Below are 25,354 nucleotides of genomic sequence, written 5' to 3'. Positions count from 1 at the left end.
TTTGGCTGTTAATCCTATGATGGATAGGATTGTTCTATTGTATTGTGGATTATCTGAGAGTAATTTTCCAAAAAAATACATTTTATTTGCAACCATGGTTGAAGCTGATTCTGGCCATGGAAACCTATACTGCCCAGTTATACCCAATTAATGGACAACACATGTTTTGAAGAGTGAGAGCAAATGGGTGCACCTGGAGAAACCCCAAGCAGTCAGGGGGAGAACATGCAAAATCCTTAGACAATGCCAGATACAAACCCAGGTTGCTGGCACTCATTGCATCACGCTAAACACTACTCTCACCATGCTGCCCAAAATCAATCCTTTTTATTATCATGGTTCAACTATTTGGGTCAAGTTTTATCCTAGTTCAGCTTTGTTTACCATTGCTCTACATTATTGGGTTGTTGAATGTTGATAGACATCATCCAAACCCTTTCATTCATTGTATTTGTGTGCACGTTATATTCATCTGCTGAGTTTGACCTGCTTCCATTCTGCTCTGTGAATATGGAGCTCGGTTTTTATTAATGAACAGATCAATTATTGAGTTAATGGTATTTGGATATTTTGTAACTTCAGAATTGGCTGATCAGTTTAAGCTGCAATACCCCCTTGCATAAACAGCATTGCTTTTCATCATTCAGTCATTTAACAAATTGTTGATTAATGCATTAATGTTGGAAGTGATTTTTTATTGATAATTGCTGATATGCATATAAAACTCATACAGCAAGAACATTAACTGTTTCATTCATGGATGTAATAAATCATTGTGTTTTAAAAATGTTCCTTTCTCTTTCCAGTTGTTTCTTTCCATACTTGATTTGATTTTTGTCTCACCCTTTTTCTGAACTGTTCAGTGTCTGATTAAGAAAATTCTCAGGATGTCTTGTTGCTCAGTAAAGGGTTGCTTTTATGGTGCAATTATTACATTTCACTTAACATGATTGGTTTAGGGGTGTGGAAATGCAGGGAAAAAAACTCGAAGCTTATGCTGTAATATGCTTCAAATGTTGACCTATTCTGTCATTTGTTTCATGTCTTTTGATCCTCAGTTTAGTTAGTAGTGATCATGGCTTGTGGAATAACACTGCCACATTCTGAGATCCTGTTCGTCGTGTAAGAACATAAGAATTAGAAGCAGAAGTAATCAATCTGGCTCATGAAATCTGCTCTGCCATTATTGCTGATTAGGCAAGATTCAGCTCCTTTCTGTCCCTTATCAAGGATGTATCAGTCTGCCTTCAATATATTTTTTGTTAGGTAGCCTCTATTGGAATTCCATGGATTTATTTCTCCCTGGGAGAATATATACCTCTTCATTTCTGTTTTGAATCTATTCCCCAAGATTCTTGAGGCTACTGTATATCCATTACTTCACTGCAAGTGGAAACCACCTCCCTTTCTCTCAAAGATTTCACCCCCCCCCCCCCGCAACAAAAATCTTTAATTCTAATGAATATATAGTGAAAATCTTAAGTTTTTCATCACAAGTTTACCCTATATTGTGGAACCAATTTCCAAAGTCTTACACAAGAGACTAGAATTGCATGCAGTTTTCTAGGTGCAGCTTCACCAGTATATTGTGTGGTTGAAACAGAACCTTCCTGCTTTCAAATTGAATACCTCTAAGTCATGAAGGCCAACATTCCATTTGCTGCCTAGATACCTATCTTTTTGAGAACAAGCACTCCTTGGTCTGCACAATAGCAGGCTACGATTTTTCATTTAAATAGTCAAACTTTGTATTTTTCCTTCAAAAGTGGATGACTTTTAATTTTGTGTCATACTCTACCACTCACTTTCTGATCTATAATCTCTCTGCAATCTGTCCTCTACACAACTTGCTTTTAGTGTTAGCCATCTTGGATATGTTACATTTAGTTATTTTCTCCAAATCATTTGTGCATATTGTGGGCCCAACACCGATCCCTGTGGCACACCATGAACCACTGATTTCCAACCAAAGAAGCACCCATTTATCCCAACTCTGCTTTTTTTAAAAAAAATCAGTTAACCTGTACAGACGTCTTTTACACAGCTTTTTGAAAGCCTTCTAGAAATCAAAGTATACCATGTGCACCTATTCTCTAACTTCAAAGAGCTCCAGTGAATTTTTAACATGACCTCTATTTCCTGAATCCATACTGCATCTGCTTAAAATGTAAATGTCTTGACATTTCTTTCCTAACTTAAGCATTTTTCCCATTTTTAGCTTCCTTCCAAAGACTAGGAAATTCAGAATGTGCAACCCACAAATTACAAAATGGATGAATTGCTGGTTTTGAAAGAAGACATGCTTTTAATAAAAATCATTATTCTATTTGGCAATTTCATCAATGGAAAATATAACAAATTTAAATTTAGGTCTTTCTGACCCGCGCTTCCCTAATGCACCAATTAATCTACAATCCTGTACATTTTGAAGGGTAGGAGGAAACTGGAGTCAAGTGGGAAAATCTCCCTTTAAATATTTGTTTGTGACTAGTTTGTCTCAAAGAATCTATTTGTTGGAACATTTTGCTTGTGTGACCTCTTAGACTTAGAAAAAAGTGTTGCATGGTTTTCTGTAAGTAAATTTTACAAAGAGAAGGGTGGGGAAGATATAAAACCAAAGATTACAAAATTTCATCTGAAGGAATCATGTCTGATGGTGTCTGGTTTCATTTACTGTTGTCTCCATCCACCCAGGTCAATCTCAACCTTCTCTTGGTCTTCATTGATCTTTATCATCTTGGACATAAACTGGAGGATTAATTAATTTTTTTTAACCAAATCGCATCTACTGCCCTGGTGTCTTTGATTGTGTTATCATGTTTATTGTCATCTGTACAAGCTGATGAAACAGCATTCTCTGGTCCTCTGTCAAATAGTTCTAGTTCTTGCCATTACTTGTCCTGATCGATACCTTTAAATTGCTTTCGTTTCCTACACCCTGTCTATTTCTCCACACCCTTCATCATAAATAAATGTGAATTCCTTCATCACAAAAGCTAGAAATTATTTGGCTTATTCCTGCAACCCTTGAATAATGGAACAATATTAGCTACAAAAATTTCCATCAACCCCTCAGAGATTCCATTTCCCAGACCATTCTGGGATGGATCTTTCTGGTCTTGGGGATTTGTACATTGTTGTATATTCTAAGACCGTTTAACTCCTTTACCTTCATAATACTTACATACTCCAGACTATCACCACGTCCTTCCCTGAACTCTATCTCCCATCTCCTTCGTAAATATATGTATTTGGAAATACCTTGGAATAATGGTGGATGGTGATCTTGTACAAACTCAATTACCTCTTGATATTTAATTAAATTGAAGAAGACTTGAGTAGGTGGATGAATTTGCCCATCACTCTAATTGGCAGAGTCAACTGTGTAAAGATGCAGATTGCAACATATTTTTCGAGTCCTTCCCCATTCAACGACCTCAAACCTTAAACCCCCTTAATAAGTATGTTGAGCAATTTATTTGGAACAGTAAGGTACCTAGAATGTCCATGGAAAAGTTAACATGGGTTTATAGGTTAGGAGGCATCAATACTTCAAAAAATATTATTTGGCAGCCCAAATTAGATTCTTTATTTTTTTAAAGAGGGATGATACCCTCTTCTGGGTACAAATTGGATTGTACTCTCTGAAAGGTGTATAATAATTTCATGTTTAAATGGAATCCCAGATTTATAGCCAGCAGGACAGACAACCCCATTTTAAAACACTTGGTTAAAATATGGGTGTGAGACCTGTGGAGGCTCAGGTGAAAAGAGGATTGTCACTGAAGACACCTTTAAGGCAGAATGAACTTATACCCTTAATAGACCTAGAGCTTTGTTTTCTGGGGAACTTCACCAGGGTTGGTAGATCACTAATTCTCAAATTAACTTCACAGAAATTGCCCTATGTGTGGGCAGGAAATACATAGCAGTAGCATGGAAGTCTGACTCCCATCTACTCGTGGATATGTGGTCTTCAGGGATGAATAGCTGCATCCTATTTGAAAAGGTCACATACAATCTCACAAAGGGATACAAGACCTTCCTAAAAAATCTGGCAGCCTTATTTGGAGCATATAGGTACCTCACTGGTGCCAAATATAGGTTTGCTACTAACTAGCCAGTAGACCTCTAAAGATTTTAACTCTGGTATTATCATGACTCCATATGTTTCACTATACACACTGACAATGGGATGCTCTTTTGTGTTTCTTTTTCTTTGTTCTTTCTGTTTAATAGGACATATAGAGGGGAGGGGTGGAAAGAGGAGCTTTCTTGATTTGTATTTGTTATGATTGTTACATTTAAAATGATAAATAAAATATTACAAGGAATGTATTTGGGACGTCTTCCACAACCTCGAGCTCCACATATGGGAGACCCATTATTAACCTGGTACCCTCTTCTGATAATGGCAGTGCTGGTACGGACCCACAGGAAGTGAGAGCAGAGATACAGAACTCCTTTGGGGTTCAGCTACCATCAGCTCCACACAGGCTTTGAATGGCCTGTTGAAAGCACTGACAGTGGATTTATTTGAAATCCTGCGACCAAGATAGTGATGACTATTAATGGGATGCAGACTCCAGGGAAGTGGAGGACGAGCAGGCCACCAGAAGACAGGAAAATCACCCCCACCCCCCATCTGAGAAGTGGAGGAAACGGCCTGTGAGGGCAGGGACCACGGCAGCAGAGCAGTGAGGGGGCCCTGCGGCTGAGGGACCAGTACATGCGGCAGGCTGCTGGTGACTCGAGGCAAGGAAGCCATGGGCTGCTGGAGACTGCTGTCAGGAGACGCACTGGGCTGCAGACGACTGGAGACTGGCTCAAACTGGCTGGAGGGGTTCCAGGTATCAGAACCAGGATGTGAGGAGGTGCCGAGGGCACGGAAGGGTTCCTGACTGTGTCAGAGGTTCAGATCTGGAGCTCGGGTTGCCAATGGTTTGGACTGGACTTTGTGGCTGCAGAAGTACTGGAATCAAATCTATGGGAACTCAGTGACTCTGGGGGAACTATTTGCTTTTCTCTCTCTCTGACTAAGTCTATGAGGTGCTTGGGCAATTCCTGCTGGTGGCGAATCTGTCTGTTTTGCAGCAGACAAAATTAAATTTCATGAAGTATGACACTGTTTATTACTATGATAAATTTAACTCTTGCTCCTGATGTAATTAAGGAGAATCCCAAGTCAAGGATTTTTCAGGACCTCTTTTTATCCCCATAATTTATTTTAAGTGCTCTCTTCCACTCTCTATAGTCCACAAATGATGATTGATTGTAGCTGCCTACACTGATGCTTCTTTTTATTTTGTTACTGATCAAAACTTTTAAGAATCTTTGTCATCCAAAGTCCCCTCATCTTTCCATATTTGCCTTTCACCCTTCATGGGACATGTCCCTGAATTTTTGCAAACTCATCTAAGAGATTCCCATTTGTCAGATTCCTATTTAATTGCTTGCATTTGTGCTCCTAACATACTTTTTGCTGGATTCTTCCTCCTGAAAGCAAAATTATCATTTTCCTCATTTTAGGACCTTATGTTGACCACCGTCTTTAAATGTACAGAATTATCATCACTCTATCCAAAGTATTCCTGAATTGACATTTCCACCAGCTTTGTTTCATTTCTTGAGACGTTTTCTGGAAAGACTACATTTTATAAAGATAATAATAATTGTCGTGGGACTTCATGCTTGAATCGCCCCCACGATTCCGGCCGACCATGTGTTCAGTGGATCTGCGCTAAGATTGCGCGAGATCCCCTGCATCTCGGGGACGAAGACTGGGGAATGCGTTGGGAGAGTCGTGACGTCACTTCTGGTTTCGGTGCAGTCGAACCGGAAGTGACATAAAAGTTGCCTGTAAAACGGATTAAAGCATTTTTTGCTGACTTCCACTTGAGTCAGACGTTTTGCTTGTAGCTCTGCCCTTAAGGCGTCACAATAATAATAATAAAATTCCACCCCATCTATTCACCTTGCACTTAGACAACCCTGTTAGATCCCTATTGCATTACATATTTCTGGAGTTTGCTTATATATTTGATCCTTTTATTTCTGCTGATTCTTGAGAAGGATGCAGAAGAATTCCAGCAGTGATTTCCTCCTCTCCCCCCCCCCCCACCCATAAAGCCTCTTTGATACCTTCAAAATATCCTCAGGTACTGCTGTGAAGTTCCCCCTTATCAGAACTGAAACTCTGGGGGGGTTGGGGGGAGGAGGTCATGTGATGACGGAGGACGCGACGCACCCTCGCGTCTCCCAGAGGAATTACTAAAAAAAGTCCTAATTCAATAAAGTTTAACTCGTCAAAACTATTTTAAAGTTAATGTAAAGTTACTGTTGACAAGAAAACAATGACACCGCGCCAAGCAAGATACTTGAAGATCACACCGAAAGAAAAACGCGAAGGAAAAAAGAACTTGGGCCTACCTTGCAAATGAACTTGACAAGTGTTTCCTGGGACCGCTGGAGACAGCCCCGGTGAGGGACCATCTCACGTGGCCACCTCTGCGGTTTTTCGCAAAGATGGCGCCATTTCAAAAACTGGATCTCCACTGCGCATGCGCAACTCCTCATGCTGGGGATACCCAAAAGCAATTAAAAGGTCTTCCATACTTTTAAAGGGCCTGTCCTGCATCCCAGCTGTGGAACAAGAAGATTATTTTCCAGATAGAAGAGGATTCTAGCAATTCTACAAATGAAGAAGATGATGTGAGTACAAAAGAGGAAGAATTTAAAGGCAAGGTCAAGTTACATAATAAAAAAATGAATAAAATTGATAAACTTACAAATGCAAAGGAAAATAATTTCAAATTTTTAACTGGGGAATTACAAGAAGTTAAAATGCATTTGACTAAATCAATAAATAATGTTTCACAAAGGGTTGATAAGTTAGAAGACAGAATGCAAGATGATCGTGAAGAGGTTCAGCGAATTGAAGAAAGAGTGAATGTTAATGAAGATTCTGTTACTGCTTTGGTCTCTATGAATGAAAAGTTACAAGAGAAAGTTGATATCTTGGAGAATTATAGCAGAATAAACAACCATAAAATTATAGAGGTGTCTGCAAGGAAAGAATGTAATTCGGTTTTTTTTCAGAATTGGATACCTGAAATATTCGGGCAAGACCATTTTGAAGAGAAGATTTTGATTGAAAGAGCACATAGGGCTCTTCAGCCAAAGCTGGGACCAAATCAGAGACCTCGGTCTATATTGATCAGATTTCTTAATTATCAGGATGGGGAGAAGATACTTGGACTGGCAATGCAAAGATCTAGAGAACATGGGCCTTTTAATTATGAAGGAGATAAGATCTTTTTTAATCTGGATTGGAGTTGAGCTCTTTTGAAGAAGAGGAAAGAGTTTAACCCAGTTAAGAAGGTTCTATAATATGATAAAGGCTAGAGATTTGTGCTTCATTATCCAGCTCCGTTGAAAGTATTCATTCCAGATCAACAGTGTACTTTCTTCACCAGTTATATTCAAGCTGAAGACTATGTTAAAGATTTACCCAAGGCTTGGCACACAGAAGACTTGTTGAAATGACTTGTCGATGAATGGGGGGAGGAATCTCTCCTTTTCTTTCTGTTAGTCTTGATATTTTGATGACAAGAAAATTTATTTTTCCACTGGGAGTAGGAGGTTGGACATGTTGCTCTCTGACACCTGCATGTATTTTTGTGGTTGACCACAACCTGTATAACGGAGGGTGGTAATGCCAACTTATCTGGCATTTTAAGGGGGAGAGATTTACTTTTTTTTTTAATTTCCAGTTTTAGTTTTTTTATATATATAGTTTCAGGATGTATTTGTTAACATTCTATTATGAAACTTGCATATGTTGATTAAATATAATATTTTAAAAATCTGCCTCTTTTGCACCCTGGAACACCCTGGAACCTTAAGTTGCAGCTCTTGCCCATCACTGAATCCTATTTCTGTGATTGCAATAACATAAATACTTTGCTCTAAAATCACCTGTACCCATGTGTCTTCTTTCATTAAAGTAAATACAGTTGAGCCTGCCAGCTCCCCAATGATCCATAATCTGCTGGGCTCATGGAACTGCCTTGTATTTGAGTCAATTTGGCAGGCAGGTGGGGAGAATAATTTGAATCCTCCCAAGAGCTAAGAATCAACTTCAAGGATCTTGGTCCCTTCCAGTTTAAATGTAATTTGTCCTCCTTGTATAGGCCCCACCTGTACCAGATCTAAATTACTCCCTTTTTAACCAATTCTATGTATCTCTCTTGTCCTTTTTTTCTACTCTCAGTAGAACATGGCCCCATGATCCTGGGATTATGACCCAAAAGATCCTGATGCCCATCACCTGTTTGATACCTGATCAGTACTCGCTCTCCTCTCTTTTGCCCAGTGCTCACCAAAACCCACACTTTAACCTCACAGCCTCTCTAAAAAAAATAGAGAAAGGTTTTACTTTGGATGTATTTTCTGGGTCTCGTACCTTTTCACGATGTCATCATTGACAAAGAAGTTTTCATGTTGCTAAAGAATAAATTAAGGGAAAGATTAGTTGATGGGCAGATTTCAAGAAGTGGTTTAAATATCAATAGACAGTCTTGCACAAATTTTCTGTGGTCGATAATTCACCTTGTTCCACTCTTCACAAGCATTAGTAATTTCTCATTTCAGCACTAGAGGGGGCAGGCAGTTTAGTTTTCTGTTGCACTGAAACATCCACCACAACAATACGTGTCAGTCTGGGGATAATTGATAATTGCCACATTGTTGAAAGGTTAAACCAAATCTGCTGATGATTAGACTGAACATACTATAATAAGTTTCTTCTTCTTTGGCTTGGCTTCGCGGACGAAGATTTATGGAGGGGGTAAAAAGTCCACGTCAGCTGCAGGCTCGTTTGTGGCTGACTAGTCCGATGCGGGACAGGCAGCCACGGTTGCAGCGGTTGCAGGGGAAAATTGGTTGGTTGGGGTTGGGTGTTGGGTTTTTCCTCCTTTGCCTTTTGTGAGTGAGGTGGGCTCTGCGGTCTTCTTCAAAGGAGGTTGCTGCCCGCCAAACTGTGAGGCGCCAAGATGCACGGTTTGAGGCGTTATCAGCCCACTGGCGGTGGTCAATGTGGCAGGCACCAAGAGATTTCTTTAGGCAGTCCTTGTACCTTTTCTTTGGTGCACCTCTGTCACGGTGGCCAGTGGAGAGCTCGCCATATAACACGATCTTGGGAAGGCGATGGTCCTCCATTCTGGAGACGTGACCCATCCAGCGCAGCAGGATCTTCAGCAGCGTGGACTCGATGCTGTCGACCTTTGCCATCTCGAGTACTTCGACGTTAGGGATGAAAGCGCTCCAATGGATGTTGAGGATGGAGCGGAGACAACGCTGGTGGAAGCGTTCTAGGAGCCGTAGGTGGTGCCGGTAGAGGACCCATGATTCGGAGCCGAACAGGAGTGTGGGTATGACAACGGCTCTGTATACGCTTATCTTTGTGAGGTTTTTCAGTCGGTTGTTTTTCCAGACTCTTTTGTGTAGTCTTCCAAAGGCGCTATTTGCCTTGGCGAGTCTGTTGTCTATCTCATTGTCGATCCTTGCATCTGATGAAATGGTGCAGCCGAGATAGGTAAACTGGTTGACCGTTTTGAGTTTTGTGTGCCCGATGGAGATGTGGGGGGGCTGGTAGTCATGGTGGGGAGCTGGCTGATGGAGGACCTCAGTTTTCTTCAGGCTGGCTTCCAGGCCAAACATTTTGGCAGTTTCCGCAAAGCAGGACGTCAAGCGCTGAAGAGCTCACCTTACAAAGCCGTCCTGTCCAGAGAAGAAACAAGCCTTCCGTCGCGCATGCAGCCATCTTCAGCGCAAACTCCGGGAGATCCAAAATGAGTGGTGGACTAGCCTCGCCAAACGAACCCAGCTCAGCGCGGACATTGGCGACTTCAGGGGTTTCTACGAGGCTCTAAAGGCTGTGTACGGCCCCTCACCCCAAAGCCCGCTGCGCAGCTCAGACGGCAAAGTCCTCCTCAGCGACAAGATCTCCATCCTCAACCGATGGTCAGAACACTTCCAATCTCTTTTCAGTGCCAACCGCTCAGTCCAAGATTCCGCCCTGCTCCAGCTCCCTCAACAGCCCCTAAGGCTAGAGCTGGATGAGGTTCTCACCCTGGATGAGACATATAAGGCAATCGAACAACTGAAAAGTGGCAAAGCAGCAGGTATGGATGGAATCCCCCCAGAGGTCTGGAAGGCTGGCGGCAAAACTCTGCATGCCAAACTGCATGAGTTTTTCAAGCTTTGTTGGGACCAAGGAAAACTGCCTCAGGATCTTCGTGATGCCACCATCATCACCCTGTACAAAAACAAAGGCGAGAAATCAGACTGCTCAAACTACAGGGGAATCACGTTGCTCTCCATTGCAGGCAAAATCTTCGCTAGGATTCTACTAAATAAATTAATACCTAGTGTCGCCGAGAATATTCTCCCAGAATCACAGTGCGGCTTTCGGGCAAACAGAGGAACTACTGACATGGTCTTTGCCCTCAGACAGCTCCAAGAAAAGTGCAGAGAACAAAACAAAGGACTCTACATCACCTTTGTTGACCTCACCAAAGCCTTCGACACCGTGAACAGGAAAGGGCTTTGGCAAATACTAGAGCGCATCGGATGTCCCCCAAAGTTCCTCAACATGATTATCCAACTGCACGAAAACCAACAAGGTCGGGTCAGATACAGCAATGAGCTCTCTGAACCCTTCTCCATTAACAATGGCGTGAAGCAAGGCTGTGTTCTCGCACCAACCCTCTTTTCAATCTTCTTCAGCATGATGCTGAAACAAGCCATGAAAGACCTCAACATCCGGTACCATCCGGTACCGCACGGATGGCAGTCTCTTCAATCTGAGGCGCCTGCAAGCTCACACCAAGACACAAGAGAAACTTGTCCGTGAACTACTCTTTGCAGACGATGCCGCTTTAGTTGCCCATTCAGAGCCAGCTCTTCAGCGCTATAATAAGTTTAATAAATATAAATTCAACAAGCTCCTGAAAATAACAGGGATGCTGGGAAATGATGCTTTTTGGAAAACATGTCGGAGTTGCTTCAAGAGCATCTCCAAATATATGTTGCATTTGGATTAATTCATGCCCATGCATGGAATTTAAATAAAATGTTCAGAAATAAATACCTCCAGAGAATTATGAATGCAAATTGACATTCTCTTCCTTGATTCTATCCTCATCTCCTTGTGCCTTGGGAAGCAGACATCTGAAGGTTGTGTTCCTTCCCAATCTCATACTGTTCACCCACCTCCACATGGCAGTATGGTCAGCTTGGTGGTTAGCGCAATGCCTTTAGAGTGCCAGTGATGAGGACTGTGGGTTCAAATCCCACACTGTCTGTAAGGAGTTTGGACGTTCTCCCTGTGTCTGTGTGGTTTTTTTTCTGAGGGCTCCGGTTTCCTCCCACCTTTCAAAATGTAGGTCAATTGGGTGTAATAGGGCAGCATGGGCTCAAAGAGCCTGTTCCCTTGCTGTATGTCTTAATTTAAATCTATCTTATTCAGTTGATTACTTGTTTGGAGTAAAATCTATGCTTCAATCGATGGATGGTGGTGTTACAGCCTACTGCAGGAGGCGATCTCTGTACCTGCAGGAAGATCACAGGAGGACAGACCACATCTGGCCGGCTGTCAATCTGCTGACCTGAATAGACCTAACTCCACCTGGCCAGCTGTCAATCAACTGCCTGGGATCTAATCCTGAGCCGGCCCCTCCCAAGGCAGTCACTCAAGAGGCAACAGTACAGCTACCACTGTAGCAGAGACTTTTAACTAAATAAAGCCTGTTGAACAGTCTTTCTCGAGTTTTGTGTCTGCTTACTGCTGCAGCAGGGCCTCACAGTAGTTCCTCAGATATAATTAATGTCATTTAAGAGAGCAGAAGTATGGCTTGGAATTTCTTGAATAGGGCCAGTGAGCAGTCCCAATGCTAAATAGAATTTTGAACCCAAACTCTGAACACTCAACTAAATTATTTTTATCATTAAATTATTTGAACAATCTATTCAACTGGATTAGAGAACACAATTACTTTGTGAAGACAGTAGTTGGTAGTCATTTTAACTATCGTAGCAGGAAGGACACTGTTCTTGAATCTGGTGATGCAGGATCATGTACTCTGAATCTCCTTCACAATCAAAGGTGCGTGTAAAGAGAATGGCTGGGGTTTGATGTGTCGTTTTACTTGTTGGCTACTTTTCCAAGGCAGCAGAAAGTGTAGATGGAAATGATGTAAGGGAGGGGAGTTTGTGTGATGGTCTGAAATGTGTTTGCCACTCTGAAATTTCTGATGATCTTTTGGTGGAGCAATTCCTGTACCAAGCATTGATGGATCCTGGCAGGATATGGGTGGCTTGGAAGAGTTGGGCCGAAGGGCCTGTATTCTGCTGTACAGCTCTATGATTCCATGGCTTGTGTATAATAGTTGCGTCATTTTAGATCCAAGCTGCAAACTCTGTTGCTTTTTAGGGGTCTGAGCTATTATGTGGTCAAATATTCGATCTTGATATAAAAATGACGTACAGAAAACAAACAAAAGAGGAAGGCAAAGTTTGTAATCCAGTCTCAGAGTACTCACCACAAGAATTAAATGTGTCATCCTGAAATCAGCACAAATGGTGCAATGGCTATGCTCATAACCACCAGAATCAGCTATATTGGTTCTTCCTAAGCCAGGGGGGCAGGACCATTGATTCACCTTTTCCCCATTTTCTCTTTGACTTACTTTTGTCAGGTATTGCCTACAATAAAAATTATTCCGAATGCTGTTCCTTCATCTTTCTTGTTCTTGGACATGAAAATTAATTTGGGCAACAGAGCAACTGACTTGATGGATTTTATCTGAGTTTATTGTCACTGATTGTCTGATTATAGGATTTGATTCAAAGGTTAATCTCTTTGACCCTTTAAATACTGTTGTTTGCAAAGATTGGTGTCTCAGGGGCTTGTTTCATGTGCAGTAGAATAAAGCCCTGCCTGCATAATGAAGAAAACTAGCCCATATTTCTGTTTATTCCTGCTTGTTGCCAACATTTTATAACTGGACCCTGATGGTGGTGAGCATTTTCTCACGGTTAAGATACTGCCATGGCACCAGCATCAGAACAATTGTACTGGAGCAATCTATTGGAGCATTCAAGGGACAGGGTAAAGTCAAATGCTTTATTCTGGATTTGAGGTCACATGGAGATCAGAAAGAGAAAGATTGCAAATGAACCATTTGGATTTTTTTCAAATGAAGACTTGTCAGTTTCATGAACATAATTTTTGAAATTAATTCCTTAATTCCGAGTTTATTCCTTGAACAGAATCCTACCAGCTGTACCAATAGATTTTATTTCTCCTGATCACTAGCTCACTTGAGAGAGAGGCAGGGAGGTTTACAGAATTAATTGAAGAGATTAAGGTCTTGCAGCACTGAAAGTAGAAGTGAATGAATAGTTGTGATGCTGGCAGAATTATGTCATGAGGAGATTAGAGAGAAGGGGGGGGGGTTCAGAAGGCAACACAACATTATAAATTATTGTAATCATTTTCCAATCTAATTCCCCAATAACGCACCTCAGGACAATTTAATGAAGCATGAGATCAAATGATTTAAACAACTGATTGGTGCAACAGAATTTTACAGATAATTTGGTTTGCTGGAACAAGTTTTTGGAAAGTGAAATAATTAAATTGCTTTCCAATGGAGTTATACTTTGTGCTAGCTACCTTTACTTTGATGAGAAAAGAGGGAACTAAAGTATTAAATTGAAACAGGACTTTCCTTATTGTTTCAGAACATCTAGAGCAGGGGTGTCAAACTCAAATTCACCGAGGGCCAAAATTAAAAACTTGGACTAAGTCGAGGGCCGAACTAAATATTTATTGAAAATTTTCAACAACATCTGCATGTTTTCTCTCAACATATGTAATGTTAAACTTTTTCTTATTAAAATAAATGTTTAATAATAGTTTTGGTTAAACTCTTTCCACAAGAAGCATTAACAAATAAGAAATAAAATATTCAATAAATAATAATTCTCTCTAACCTTTAAGCCAAGGATCGCACGTTGCCGAGAAGCATGCCAGGGAGCAGAGATCTGCAGGGAGCCCTCCCCAGCCCAGCCAGCAAACCCGAGCGGCATCCCCCCCCGCCCCCTCTCCCTCCTCCGCCTGCCGCAACCGCCGCCAACAACCCACGGAGTCCCGCTGGTCTCGCCATCTCACCGGGAATATCGTGAGAGCGGTGGAACTCGTCCACGACCTCCACCCCAGCGGAAAGTCCGATGCCCAGCAGCACCCGCCCACAGATGAAGCTCAAGGAGACGCGGAGGTGTCCCACCACGTCCAGCCACATGGAGCTAGGCAGCGGGTCCGTTGTAGCTAGGCGGCGGGTCCGTTGTAGCTAGGCGGCGGGTCCGTTGTAGCTAGGCGGCGGGTCCGTTGTAGCTAGGCGGCGGGTCCGTTGTAGCTAGGCGGCGGGTCCGTTGTAGCTAGGCGGCGGGTCCGTTGTAGCTAGGCGGCGGGTCCGTTGTATCGGCGCCGCTGTGAATATCTAATTAACGTTCCCGTTAACTATATCAGTGTACTGCTGTGCCTGCTGTGGAAGTGCTAAAAACTACTATGGTATTGCTTGCTGCTGTGCATGTGCTATACTTGCGCGGCGGCCAGCGGGCCAACTCTAATATATATTTAATATGATCTTGCGGGCCAAATATAATTATATCGCGGGCCAAATTTGGCCCGCGGGCCAGAGTTTGACATGTGTGATCTAGAGGAATCTAGATGGGCAACCTTTTAATTTTTAGTTTAGACATTCAGTACAGTAACAGGCCATTTCGGCCCACGAGTACGTATTGGGGATGTAGGTTAATTGGGTGGCATGGACACATGGCCTGAAATGACTTGTTACCGTGCTGTATGTCTAAATTAAAAATTTAAAGATTGGCCATTCCTGATCTAGTGGAAGTTCATGAATTTATTTGTGAGATAAGGTGCTGACAAGAGGTAGGTTTCCACAATGTCAATCAAAATAACACTTAAATTGAAAGTAATTATGCCTTTCTGGAAGATTCAGAGGAGTTTATGGGTTGCAATGACTGTGCATTGCAGGAAATACAGCAAACAATTTGCTCACAGCAAATGCACACAAAATGTGGTGAGGGTGTGGAATGAGCTCCGAGCTGAACTCATGGATGTGGGCTCGATATTGACATTTAAGAAACATCTTGATGGATATGTGCATGGGAGGAGTATGGAGTGTTATGGTCTGGGTTAATTCTGCACTAGGCAGAATAATAAATCAGCACATGCTAGTGTCCTATTACTCTCTGAATGAGTTTCAGTGTAGCACAGGGTGCCCCTAGTGGAGCTGCTGCCTCATAGATCCAATGACCTAAGGTCAGTCTGGATCTCCAGTGCCATCTATGTGGAGTTTGCACATTTTCTCTGTGACCACATGGGGTTCGCCACCCACCTTCCAGGTGCTCTCACATTCCAAGGAGGTGCAGATTGTTGGGTTGATTGCCTGGCATAAATTGCCTCAGGTGAGCAGGTGGGAAGTAGAGTGAGGGTAATGTGAGGAGGATGGATTATAGAGAATAGCTGGCATAGAGCTGATGGACTGAAGAGCCTCCTATGTTATAGGGAAATATGTAAATATGGTTCAAGGTAAATAGGGGAGGAGGAATGAGGAAATGGCTTTTTTTTTGGTCCTACCTACTGAGCTGGTTTTTTTTTCGTTATGGTTCAGAAACTGTACATCTGAGACTTCTGTACTTGGATTATACAAGAGACTGGCTAAGAAGAAATGAGTGAAATTAAATGTCATTAACTTTAAATCAATGAAATTGTACAAATCAGTTCTTGTTTCCCCAAAAATAATTTGTCATCAAATCAAATCATTGCGGCATGGTCATTTCAGTGCACTGTGATATTTTTACGATTGTATCGAAGAAATTGGTGAGGAAATATTTGGGGTTTTGTGCCCAGTTTTGGTTGCCTAACTACAGGAAAGATATCAATAAGATGGAAAGAGGGCAGAGAGGATTTACTAGGACATTGCCGAGACTTCAGGAACTGAGTTAAAGAGTTAAAGAGGTTATAAATGTATTTCCTGGAGCGTAGAAGGGTGAGGGGAAATTAAACTTTTTCTTTCCACTTTAAGTATTCCCTATGCCATAGGAGCTCCGTGATTAGTGAAGGATTGCTTAAGGTGGGATGTGAGTGAAAAGAAAAAGTTTGAAAACCACTGTTTTAATCGTACCTAATTGACTAGTTATGTGCTTGATTTCATAACTTCAAAGGAAATGGGTCAATGACAATTTTTCTCAAGGAAAATATTTCAGTAACAATTGAAAGAGAAAACGCCCACTGTCAGGTTGAAAGATCAATGTGGGCAGTTTTCTTCAAGGTTAGCAGGAGGTGATGTTGCTGACTAATATCTTCTGATCAAAGAGAGGTCATGAAAAATACTTCCTTCACAACATAAAGCAGTAGTGATCATTTTATCCAATCATAGTGCTTGCAACAAAGTTTGCTTTTGGAAATGATAAATATATATTAAGTTTTTATAATAACTTTATATGCTAAGCTGACACAATTGACTGCGTTTGGTCTATATCTCTTTCCCATCCACGTACCTATAACCATAAAACCATATAACCACTTACAGCACAGAACAGGCCAGTTCGGCCCTTCTAGTCCATCCCGTACAAATCCCCACCCTCCTAGTCCCACTGACCAGCACCCGGTCCATACCCCTCTAATCCCCTCCTATCCATGTAACTATCCAGTCTTTCCTTAAATGTAACCAATGATCCCGCCTCGACCACGTCTGTCGGAAGCTCATTCGACATCCCTACCACCCTTTGCTTTTTTTTAAAAAACTTTATTTAAGATTTTTATAACATGAATAAAATAGAAAGTTCCAGTAAAAAGATTAAACATAAAGTAATAAAAATTACAATACTACATCGGCAGACTAAATAACCTACCACCCTTTGCGTAAAGAAATTTCCCCTCATGTTCCCCTTATAATTTTCCCCCTTCAATCTTAAACCATGCCCTCTAGTTTGAATCTCCCCCACTCTTAATTGAAAAAGCCTATTCACGTTTACTCTGTCTGTCCCTTTCAAAATCTTAAACACCTCTATCAAGTCCCCCCTCAATCTTCTACACTCCAGAGAAAAAAGCCCCGAAAGTACATTTTATCTCTCCTTCCAGACTGTCAAACCACCTCAGAATTTATGTGATTCAGCAAGTTTACCCTTCATTCTTCTAAATTCCACTGATTATAGTGATGCACTTTACTTCCGACGATATATTTGTATTTATTTTAAAAAAATAGGAGATAGTAATTCATGCAGCTGGCTTCTGAACCTTTGTGTTGTTGTGGCCAAGCTCTGTGCTTGAACGTCCATCGCTTCAGCCCAACTTGTCCAGGTGCTTTCAGGAGCAGCTCGCCCTTATTTGCCTGCATCTGACTCACATCGACCTGATCTCTGCCACACATGGAGGATGTGAGGCAAATAAGAGCGAGCTTCGGAAAGCACCTTAGCTAGCATGGACAAGCTGGGCTGAAGGGCCTAAGGCCACCCCTCAATCTCCTCCTTTTCTGGGAAGACAAGCCATTTTCAGATGAACAAGGACGCTGGCTCGGGATCATATTACACGAAACTATCTCACGCACTCAGCATGAATGGAGCAGATGCGTGGGGGGGGGGGGGGGGGGCACCTGCCCCCTCACAACAGCCAATAGAAACGCACTCGCCTCGACACCGAACCACCAATGAAAGAGAAGCATCGTCTCCTTCTTATTGTTCGATGCAAATCAGGACGGGTTTCTCCGCAGGTGGGCGGAGGTTCCGGAGCGTCCAATTAGAAGGAGGGGGCGGTGTCCTACCGTCTGACGTTCCCACCCGTCCGTCCCGCTCACGGAGGCCCCGCCTTCCGCCCGGGCTAGGTTGCTGGGAGGGGGGGGAGGGGCTTTCTTTTTCCTCCTCCGCCGCCTCTGAACTGCGGCCTTCAGCCCTCAAAGTCGGCCGCTCGCCTGCCCACCCAGTGAATCGGTTCGGCGGTGGAAGGAGTTGTTGCGCGCGGCGCGGCTCGGCTCGGCCCGTCACACTCTTTCCCCCCCCCTCTCGAGACTATGTGGGAATTACAGGATGCCCAGTGGAAAGAAATTTAAACCCACCCAGTACATCCCGGTCTCGACAGCCGCCGCCTTGCTAGTGGGAGCCACCACCTTGTTTTTCGCCTTCACGTAAGTCCCAGGGTAAGGGGGTGAGGTGGGTCGAGGGCCGGCTGGGGTGCGAGGGATTGAGTGCTATTTGGTGAGGGGACAGGAACCGCAGGCCCCGGGGCTGCTGATCCAGCTCAACATCTGCCCTGGACGTTGTATTTATGCACCAAGCACATAGATCAATGTCCCACCTTTTTGGTTTGTTGTGATATGTTTTCAACAAATTGCGGTTTACGCAACTGTTCTATCGATGCGTGTAAATGTTGACTGTTCCCTTCGACGTAGAAGTGTTCTATGTTTGTGTCCAACGATGGGTTACGTCGTACGAGTGCTGTTATGCATGTGCACAGAGGTAATTAACTGCTGGAGGAACTCGGGGACCCGACAGCATCAGTGGGAGTGAGGGGTGGGGGAGGACATTCGGGAGCGAGAGTTCGACGTTTCTGGCGGAGACCCCAGATCAGGCCTGGGATGTGTGGTATACATGTGTGTGGCGACTCGTACATGTATGTGCATGTGTTACAGGCGAGACCTGTGGCATACTATTTGGTGCAGATTGCTTTGTATATTTAGAGATTGGTGTTCTCATTTGCAGTTCAGAAAATGTAACATTGAAATTTTAGTTCCGTCATGAGAAAAATGATGCTAGATGTGAAAACTAGGAATTTTTTTTTAAAATAAGAGAATCTTTAGATGGTGGGATCTGGCTTTTAAATCACTGCTAGTATGAATGGTGTTAGATGGTACATATTGAAAAAGATTTTGGATGTTTTACAGAAATAGCAAACAAATATTTTCTCCTTGTTTATAATTTTGCAAATAAAAATTATTATTTTATTTTAACGTGTTGAGTTTTGAAGTGTTGAGTTGCATTGTTTTGAATTGGCATGGATTTCAGTGCTCCGAGATTTGTAATAATGGTAGTTCTGAAGTAAACTGAATCTGAAATCTTATCCTAATTTTGACAAAGGTTAATTTTATTAAAATGGGCTATTGCAATAAATTTCACTCTTGTACTTTCTTTGCAATGAGAGTTCCTATAAATAGGTGTATATTAAAAACACACATTTATTGAATAGTTATGCAGAAACTTTTGACCAGTTTGGCCTTGTGTTGAGTTTAAATTCTGTAGATTTATTTAGAAGCAAGGTCAACTCTAACATGATTTATTCTGATTGAATAGTTCATCTATCCAGTTTGTGTTTAGATGCTGTTGGATTTTCTGCTGTTTTTTTTCCCCTTCAGACTTCCAATGATTGTAATTTATTTTTCTGTTCCAGTCTTGTTTTGACTTCCTGCCCCTTTTTTTGTGCCAGGACTACTCCATTTTCATTGTGATTTCACTTTTCCCATTCTGTTGCCTCACTATGCTTGTCCATTTATTTGGATCATACCTCTGTCAAAATCTACTTTTTCAGCAATATTTTTCTTTCCTGTGTAGGTTTTCAGAGTGTGCTCAGTTCATCAGCAATTTGTTCTCTTGTCATGTCTAAACCAATTGGGATTGTCCTTGTATATTCTATATAATATTGTCTCTTGTGCTTTTGAAATTCTAGTTCAGATAAGGAACTATAGATTTTGGCTCCCCCACTCCTTCTACTTCCCACCTCTCATTTTGGAAGTTGATTGGCCAATTTTAGTTTCATACCTGTTTGGCACAGGAGTAAGCCACTCAACCCTGCAAGCCAACTTTGCTATGACTACTACTTCTGTCACAAAAATATTCAGAGAGTTTATTTCTGTTGCCCTTTCAGGGAAAATGTTCCAAAGATTTAAATATACATAAATACAGCACAGTAACAGGCCATTTTGGCCCATGAGTCCGTGCCTCCCAATTAGCATCCATTTAACGCACCCCATTATGTTTTGAATAGTGGGAGGAAACTAGAGCCCCTGGGGAAAGTGCACACAGACTTGGGGAGGATGTACAAACTCCTTACAGATAGCACAGGATTAGAACCCTGGTCCCGATCACTGACATTGCGTTAATCACTATGCCAACCATGCTGCCTTTTTTTTAAAAAAGAAAAAATATCATCTATGTCTTTAATGGTTAACCCTTATTTTTAAATGATGAATCTTTGTTCTAGATTCTCCCACAAAAAGAAACCTCTATTCATGTCCCTTTAAGACCCTTTAAGATCTTAATTTCTCCAAATGTAATTTCACTCTCTGGACACATCCTGGTATGTTCAAACCAGTCCTTGAAAGACAATCTATCCAGGCTGGTAAACCTTTTCTGAACCTCAGCCATGCATTAAGGGGAGAACAATTCTGTACACAGTACTCCATATGTGGTCTTGCCAATGTCCAGTATAACTCAAACATGATTTCCTCACTTTAGTTCAGTATTTGGTCCCCCTTGAAATAAATGGTGACCTTCAATTGGCTTTCCTAATTACTTTCTCTTCCTATATACAGCATTTACACTAACTCTTTTTAAAATTCCTTATTAAAAATTGCACTTAAGTTGTTCAAATGCGAAGTGTTATCTTGTACAGTCTGAAAGATTTGTTGTTCTGAATCTGCAGTGTTTTAATAAAATCCATGAATGGAAGAGCTTCAATCATTAAATGAGGCATGACAGGAAAAGCATTTTCTTGTGTTGCTTCTGCTAGAAATGATTCTTCAGTACTACATTTTAGTTTGGGTTTGGAAAACTTGTTTGGCAGGTCATTCCTGCCCAAGTCAATATTTTATGCCAAAGTTGAAAAAAAAACATTCTTATTGACAGACTGATTTTTAATGCTGGTTGTGATTTTTTTTTTTTTTGGCGTTTTAAGTGCTGCAAGCTCTGTTCTATGTAAAGATTTTATTTTGGCTGTGGAAGGGTGGTTTATAATGTGGAGTATTAATCATACATTCTACCATCCAATGTGACTGCTCCATTTCCCCCCTTTTATTCTATGCTTTATTTGTATGCAGGATTCTAAGATTTCCTGCTTCCTAAGCCTGTCAATGTATAAATTTGTGTCAATTACTTGGATTATGAGATCAGATGTGGATCTCCTTGATTGCACATTAAAATTGTGTGAGTGAGCTGGTTGCTTAATGGCGATAAGACTGGAATATTGCAGTGGCAGAAATAGAGGAGACAGCAAGACTTCAATTAAAGTTTACTGTTTTGTGGACCATCAATATTTTAAATTTGCTTTAAGATGCAAATTTGGATGGAAGGCTCTGATCAAAGAAATTTGTACTAATGTTGTCACAGCTGGAAATTCCAGTGTAGGAAGGTGTGGAACATCAAAATTCCTTAAGGAATATGAATAATATGAAGCACAGAAATTGTGCTCATATGGCAAGGGCCAGATTCAAGAACAGCTTCTTCCTGTTATGAGATTATTAAATGGATCTCTTACTTGCACTGCCTTTAACTGTACTTTTCTCTCTGCCTTGCATTACATTTTTATACTTTATAGCCTGTATTATTTTGTAACATTGCTCCCAATAATGTTCTTATTTATTAGTTAATTTGTTATTATCGCACTGCCTACTGTGTTGATGCCTGAGTGGCAAGCAAAACAAAGCTCTTCACTGTATCTTGATGCACATAGCAATAAAAATGTTTAAATGCACTCCAATGCAATCATTCTGTATCTTAGTAATTAAACTCCTAGAGGTGAAATCTGTGGTCCCGTATGGTGTGATATGTTATAGGTGGAGGAGAATACAGCCCAGTAAATGAGCCTTGTTTACAGGTATCTAAATAATTTGTCCACTTTCTTTCATTTTTGTTGCTTAGAAATTTCAGTGTTGTACTATCATTGTAATCAGCAAGTTGTATTTAAATATTTAAGTTTTATAACAGAACAAAATTGTCTCATGTTTTTTAGGAAGATATTGGAATAGGAATAGGAGCAGATGACCTTGAAGCTACCCTTCCCATTGAGTATAACGATGGCTGATACCTTTAGCTTAATTTTCCTATACCATCACTATATCCTTAATTCAGAATCTGCTCAATTTCAGATTTGACCACTCAAACTCAAAATAATGACCCAATATTCATATGAAATGTCTTAACTTCATCCCAAATGATTCATGGCTTATCCAACGATTCTTATCCTGAGTTTTCCACTCTCCAAATGGTCTCTGAGAACTTGAAAAGATAGTTTCTAATTTTTTTAAATGAAATCACTTCTCATCAAATAGGAACCCATTCTGTCTCTCTGTGTCTCTCTTGATTGGCAGTGTTCTCTTTTCAGGAATCAATGGGGTGAACTTTTGTTTCACTCCCTTCAAAGAAATGTACGAGGGAACCAAACCTTTGCACTATGCTCCAAGCACTATGCTCCAAACATCTTACAAGAGCCATAAATATTTAAAATGTAACCATATAACAATTACTGCACGGAAACAGGCCATTTTGGCCCTTCTAGTCCGCACTGATCCAAGTACCCTCCTCTAATCCCACTTACCAGCACTCTGCCCATATCCCTCCATCCCCCTCCCATCCATATACTTATCCAACTCTTCCTTAAATGACAAAATTGACCCTGCCTCTGCCACCTTTCCCGGAAACCCATTTCACACAGTAACCACTCTCTGAGTAAAGAAGCTTCCCCTCATGTTACTCCTAAACCTTTGCCCATCAATTCTCAACCCATGACCTCTTGTATCCATCTCTCCTACTCTCAATGGGAAAAGCCTTTCCACATCAACTCAATCTATCCTTTTCATTATCTTAAACACCTCTATCAAATCCCCTCTCAGCCTTCAACGTTCCAAGGAATAAAGACCTAATTTGCTCAGTCTTTCCCTGTATTCCAGATGCTGAAATCCAGGCAACATTTTTGTAAATCTTCTCTGCACTCTCTCTATCTTGTTAATATCCTTCCTATAAATTGGTGACCATAACTGCACACAGTACTCTAAATTTGGCCTCACCAATGCATTGTACAGTTTCGTCATTACTTCCCAACTCCTATATTCTATGCACTGATTTATATAAGCAACCATACTAAAGGCCTTCTTCACCACCCTATCCACATGTGCTCCTACCTTCAGGGAACAATGCACCGTTATTCCTAGATCTTTCTGCTTCACTGCATTCTTCAATACCCTCCCATTTACCACATATATCTTGCTTAGATTATTTCCAAAATGAAGCACCTCACACTTATCAGCATTAAACTCCATCTGCCATCTTTCTGCCCACTCCTCTAAGCAGTTTAAATCCCTCTGCAATCTTTGAAAACCCTCTTCATCATCCACAATTCCCTCTATTTTAGTATCATCTCCATATTTACTAATCCAATTTACGTTCCCAATACCAAACCCTGAGGTACATCGCTTGTCACCGGCTTTCATCCTGACAAACAATTATCTACTACTACTCTCTGGCACTTTCCTTCCAGCCACTGTTGAATCCATTTGACTATCTCTAAATTAATACCCAAGGACTTAGCCTTCCTAACTAACCTTCCATTCGGAACCTTATCAAAGGCCTTACTGAAGTCCATATAGACAACATCCACTGCTCTACCCTCATCAACATTCCTAGTCACCTCTTCAAAAAATTCAACAAGATTGGTCAAACACGACCTTCCACGCACAAATGTGTTGTATTTTAGCTCCAATAAATCCTATTTTTTTTCATGCTTCTTTGTTTACTGCACCTGAATATTATCTTTCGGTTATTCACTATCAGAACATCCAAATTCTTTAAAGCCATTGTGATCAGTGTCCGAACAACCCATGTTGGTGTTGTCCATTACACAGATAACATACAAAATACAACTAGAACAACATGTAAGGATTTGATACTTCTAATGGGGTCCAAGAAGTACTTTATTTTTCTGAAATCTGAAAACTGTTTACTTGACTATTATAAAAGAGAACTTGTGTCTGTGGAACTTGAAATTATTATTCCAGTTTGAGTTGATATGTAGAACAGGACAGACTGGGAACTTAAATCTCGTAATCTTGGGTGCATGTTAGATTTGTGGCAAAAGACACTTTGTTATTACTGAAGTCCTGTGAGAGAATGATGTCTGTTCATATTTTATTTGCTATTGTTGCCGTTGAATGACATTAATCTGGAAATCAGTGGCAGTTTGTGAAACATTTATTTAAAAAAAAAAAAATGCCTATGATGTTCATAGGGTATTTCTCCAGAATAGCAGTCAGGAAGTTGGTTCATTGCATTATTGATTCACAAGTTGTCAGTTGTGTGTTTATTTCATCCCAATCATGCCTAGGTTTGGTCTTGTCAGTATGCTCATTCTTTGTCTTTGGCTTGGCTTCGCGGACGAAGATTTATGGAGGGGGTAAAAGTCCACGTCAGCTGCAGGCTCGTTTGTGGCTGACAAGTCCGATGCGGGACAGGCAGACACGGTTGCAGCGGCTGCAGGGGAAAATTGGTTGGTTGGGGTTGGGTGTTGGGTTTTTCCTCCTTTGCCTTTTGTCAGTGAGGTGGGCTCATTATAACATTTACAATCTACTGATTTAGAATCTGATTCAGTAAAATAAAATGTGAAGAATGATTACAAAGTTTTTTTGCTTGAACAATTTGAAACAAAATCCCTCCTGAACGTGAGCTCATCTCCCAACTGGAAGGATGTTGGGCAACTGCTTTGTTAATCAGTTGTATGGAGGTTACTTGTTCTATTCCATAGTATAGTAACCTTAATAATACTGAAACATCCTGATGTACTACTTGGAAATGTTCACAACATTTTGACATTGAGCCACTGAAGGAGGTGGTGGGTTGAGGCCAAAATATTAATTGGGGAAAAAATATAAAGCAGTATCTTATTGGAGATGAAGGTGAAAAGATTTAGTTTGCAGAACAATGGGCCATTGGCCAAATAATAGGACTTAAGCCTGAGGGAAAACAATTGGAGTAATGCAGATATCTGGGAAAATTATAGGGCATGTAGCAGAAGTGTTATGGAACATCTAGAAATGAAAGAGGAGATGCTTGCTGCCTTAGTGTATAAAGGTAGATGTATCCCTCCGGGCCTTGAGTGAGGCTAGTGTATAAATTACAGGAAGCCTAGCAGAAATACGGATGAGGTGCCGGAGGATTGGAAGGTAGCTCATGTTGTTCCGTTATTTAAAAAGGGCTCCAAAAGTAAACCAGGAAATTACAGGCTGGT

The 25,354-nt window shown here is 41.2% G+C and overlaps 2 protein-coding genes across 6 annotated transcripts in view; one reads left to right on the top strand and one right to left on the bottom strand.

Annotated features, from left to right (window-relative positions):
• The window catches only part of trmt2a (tRNA methyltransferase 2 homolog A), a 65,716-nt gene extending 59,183 nt beyond the window's left edge, over positions 1 to 6,533 (bottom strand). The window contains exon 1 of the mRNA XM_069932574.1: positions 6,430 to 6,533. Within this exon, the coding sequence (XP_069788675.1) occupies positions 6,430 to 6,492 (63 nt within the window). The 5' untranslated portion in view covers positions 6,493 to 6,533. The remainder of the gene's footprint in view (positions 1 to 6,429) is intronic.
• The window catches only part of zdhhc8b (zinc finger DHHC-type palmitoyltransferase 8b), a 214,474-nt gene continuing 195,370 nt past the window's right edge, over positions 6,251 to 25,354 (top strand). The window contains exon 1 of one of the 5 annotated variants that reach the window (XM_069932571.1): positions 6,251 to 6,711. In XM_069932571.1, coding sequence (XP_069788672.1) covers positions 6,698 to 6,711 — 14 coding nt within the window. In that variant the 5' untranslated portion in view covers positions 6,251 to 6,697. Of the gene's footprint in view, positions 6,712 to 17,929; positions 18,273 to 18,696; positions 18,758 to 25,354 lie in introns of those variants that run through there. The other 4 variants (XM_069932567.1, XM_069932569.1, XM_069932570.1 and 1 more) reach the window with 4 other exon arrangements.

This window comes from Narcine bancroftii, chromosome 4, assembly GCF_036971445.1.
Source record: "Narcine bancroftii isolate sNarBan1 chromosome 4, sNarBan1.hap1, whole genome shotgun sequence".
Lineage (NCBI taxonomy): Eukaryota > Metazoa > Chordata > Chondrichthyes > Torpediniformes > Narcinidae > Narcine > Narcine bancroftii.
This window is presented reverse-complemented; position numbering and strand designations above follow the sequence as displayed.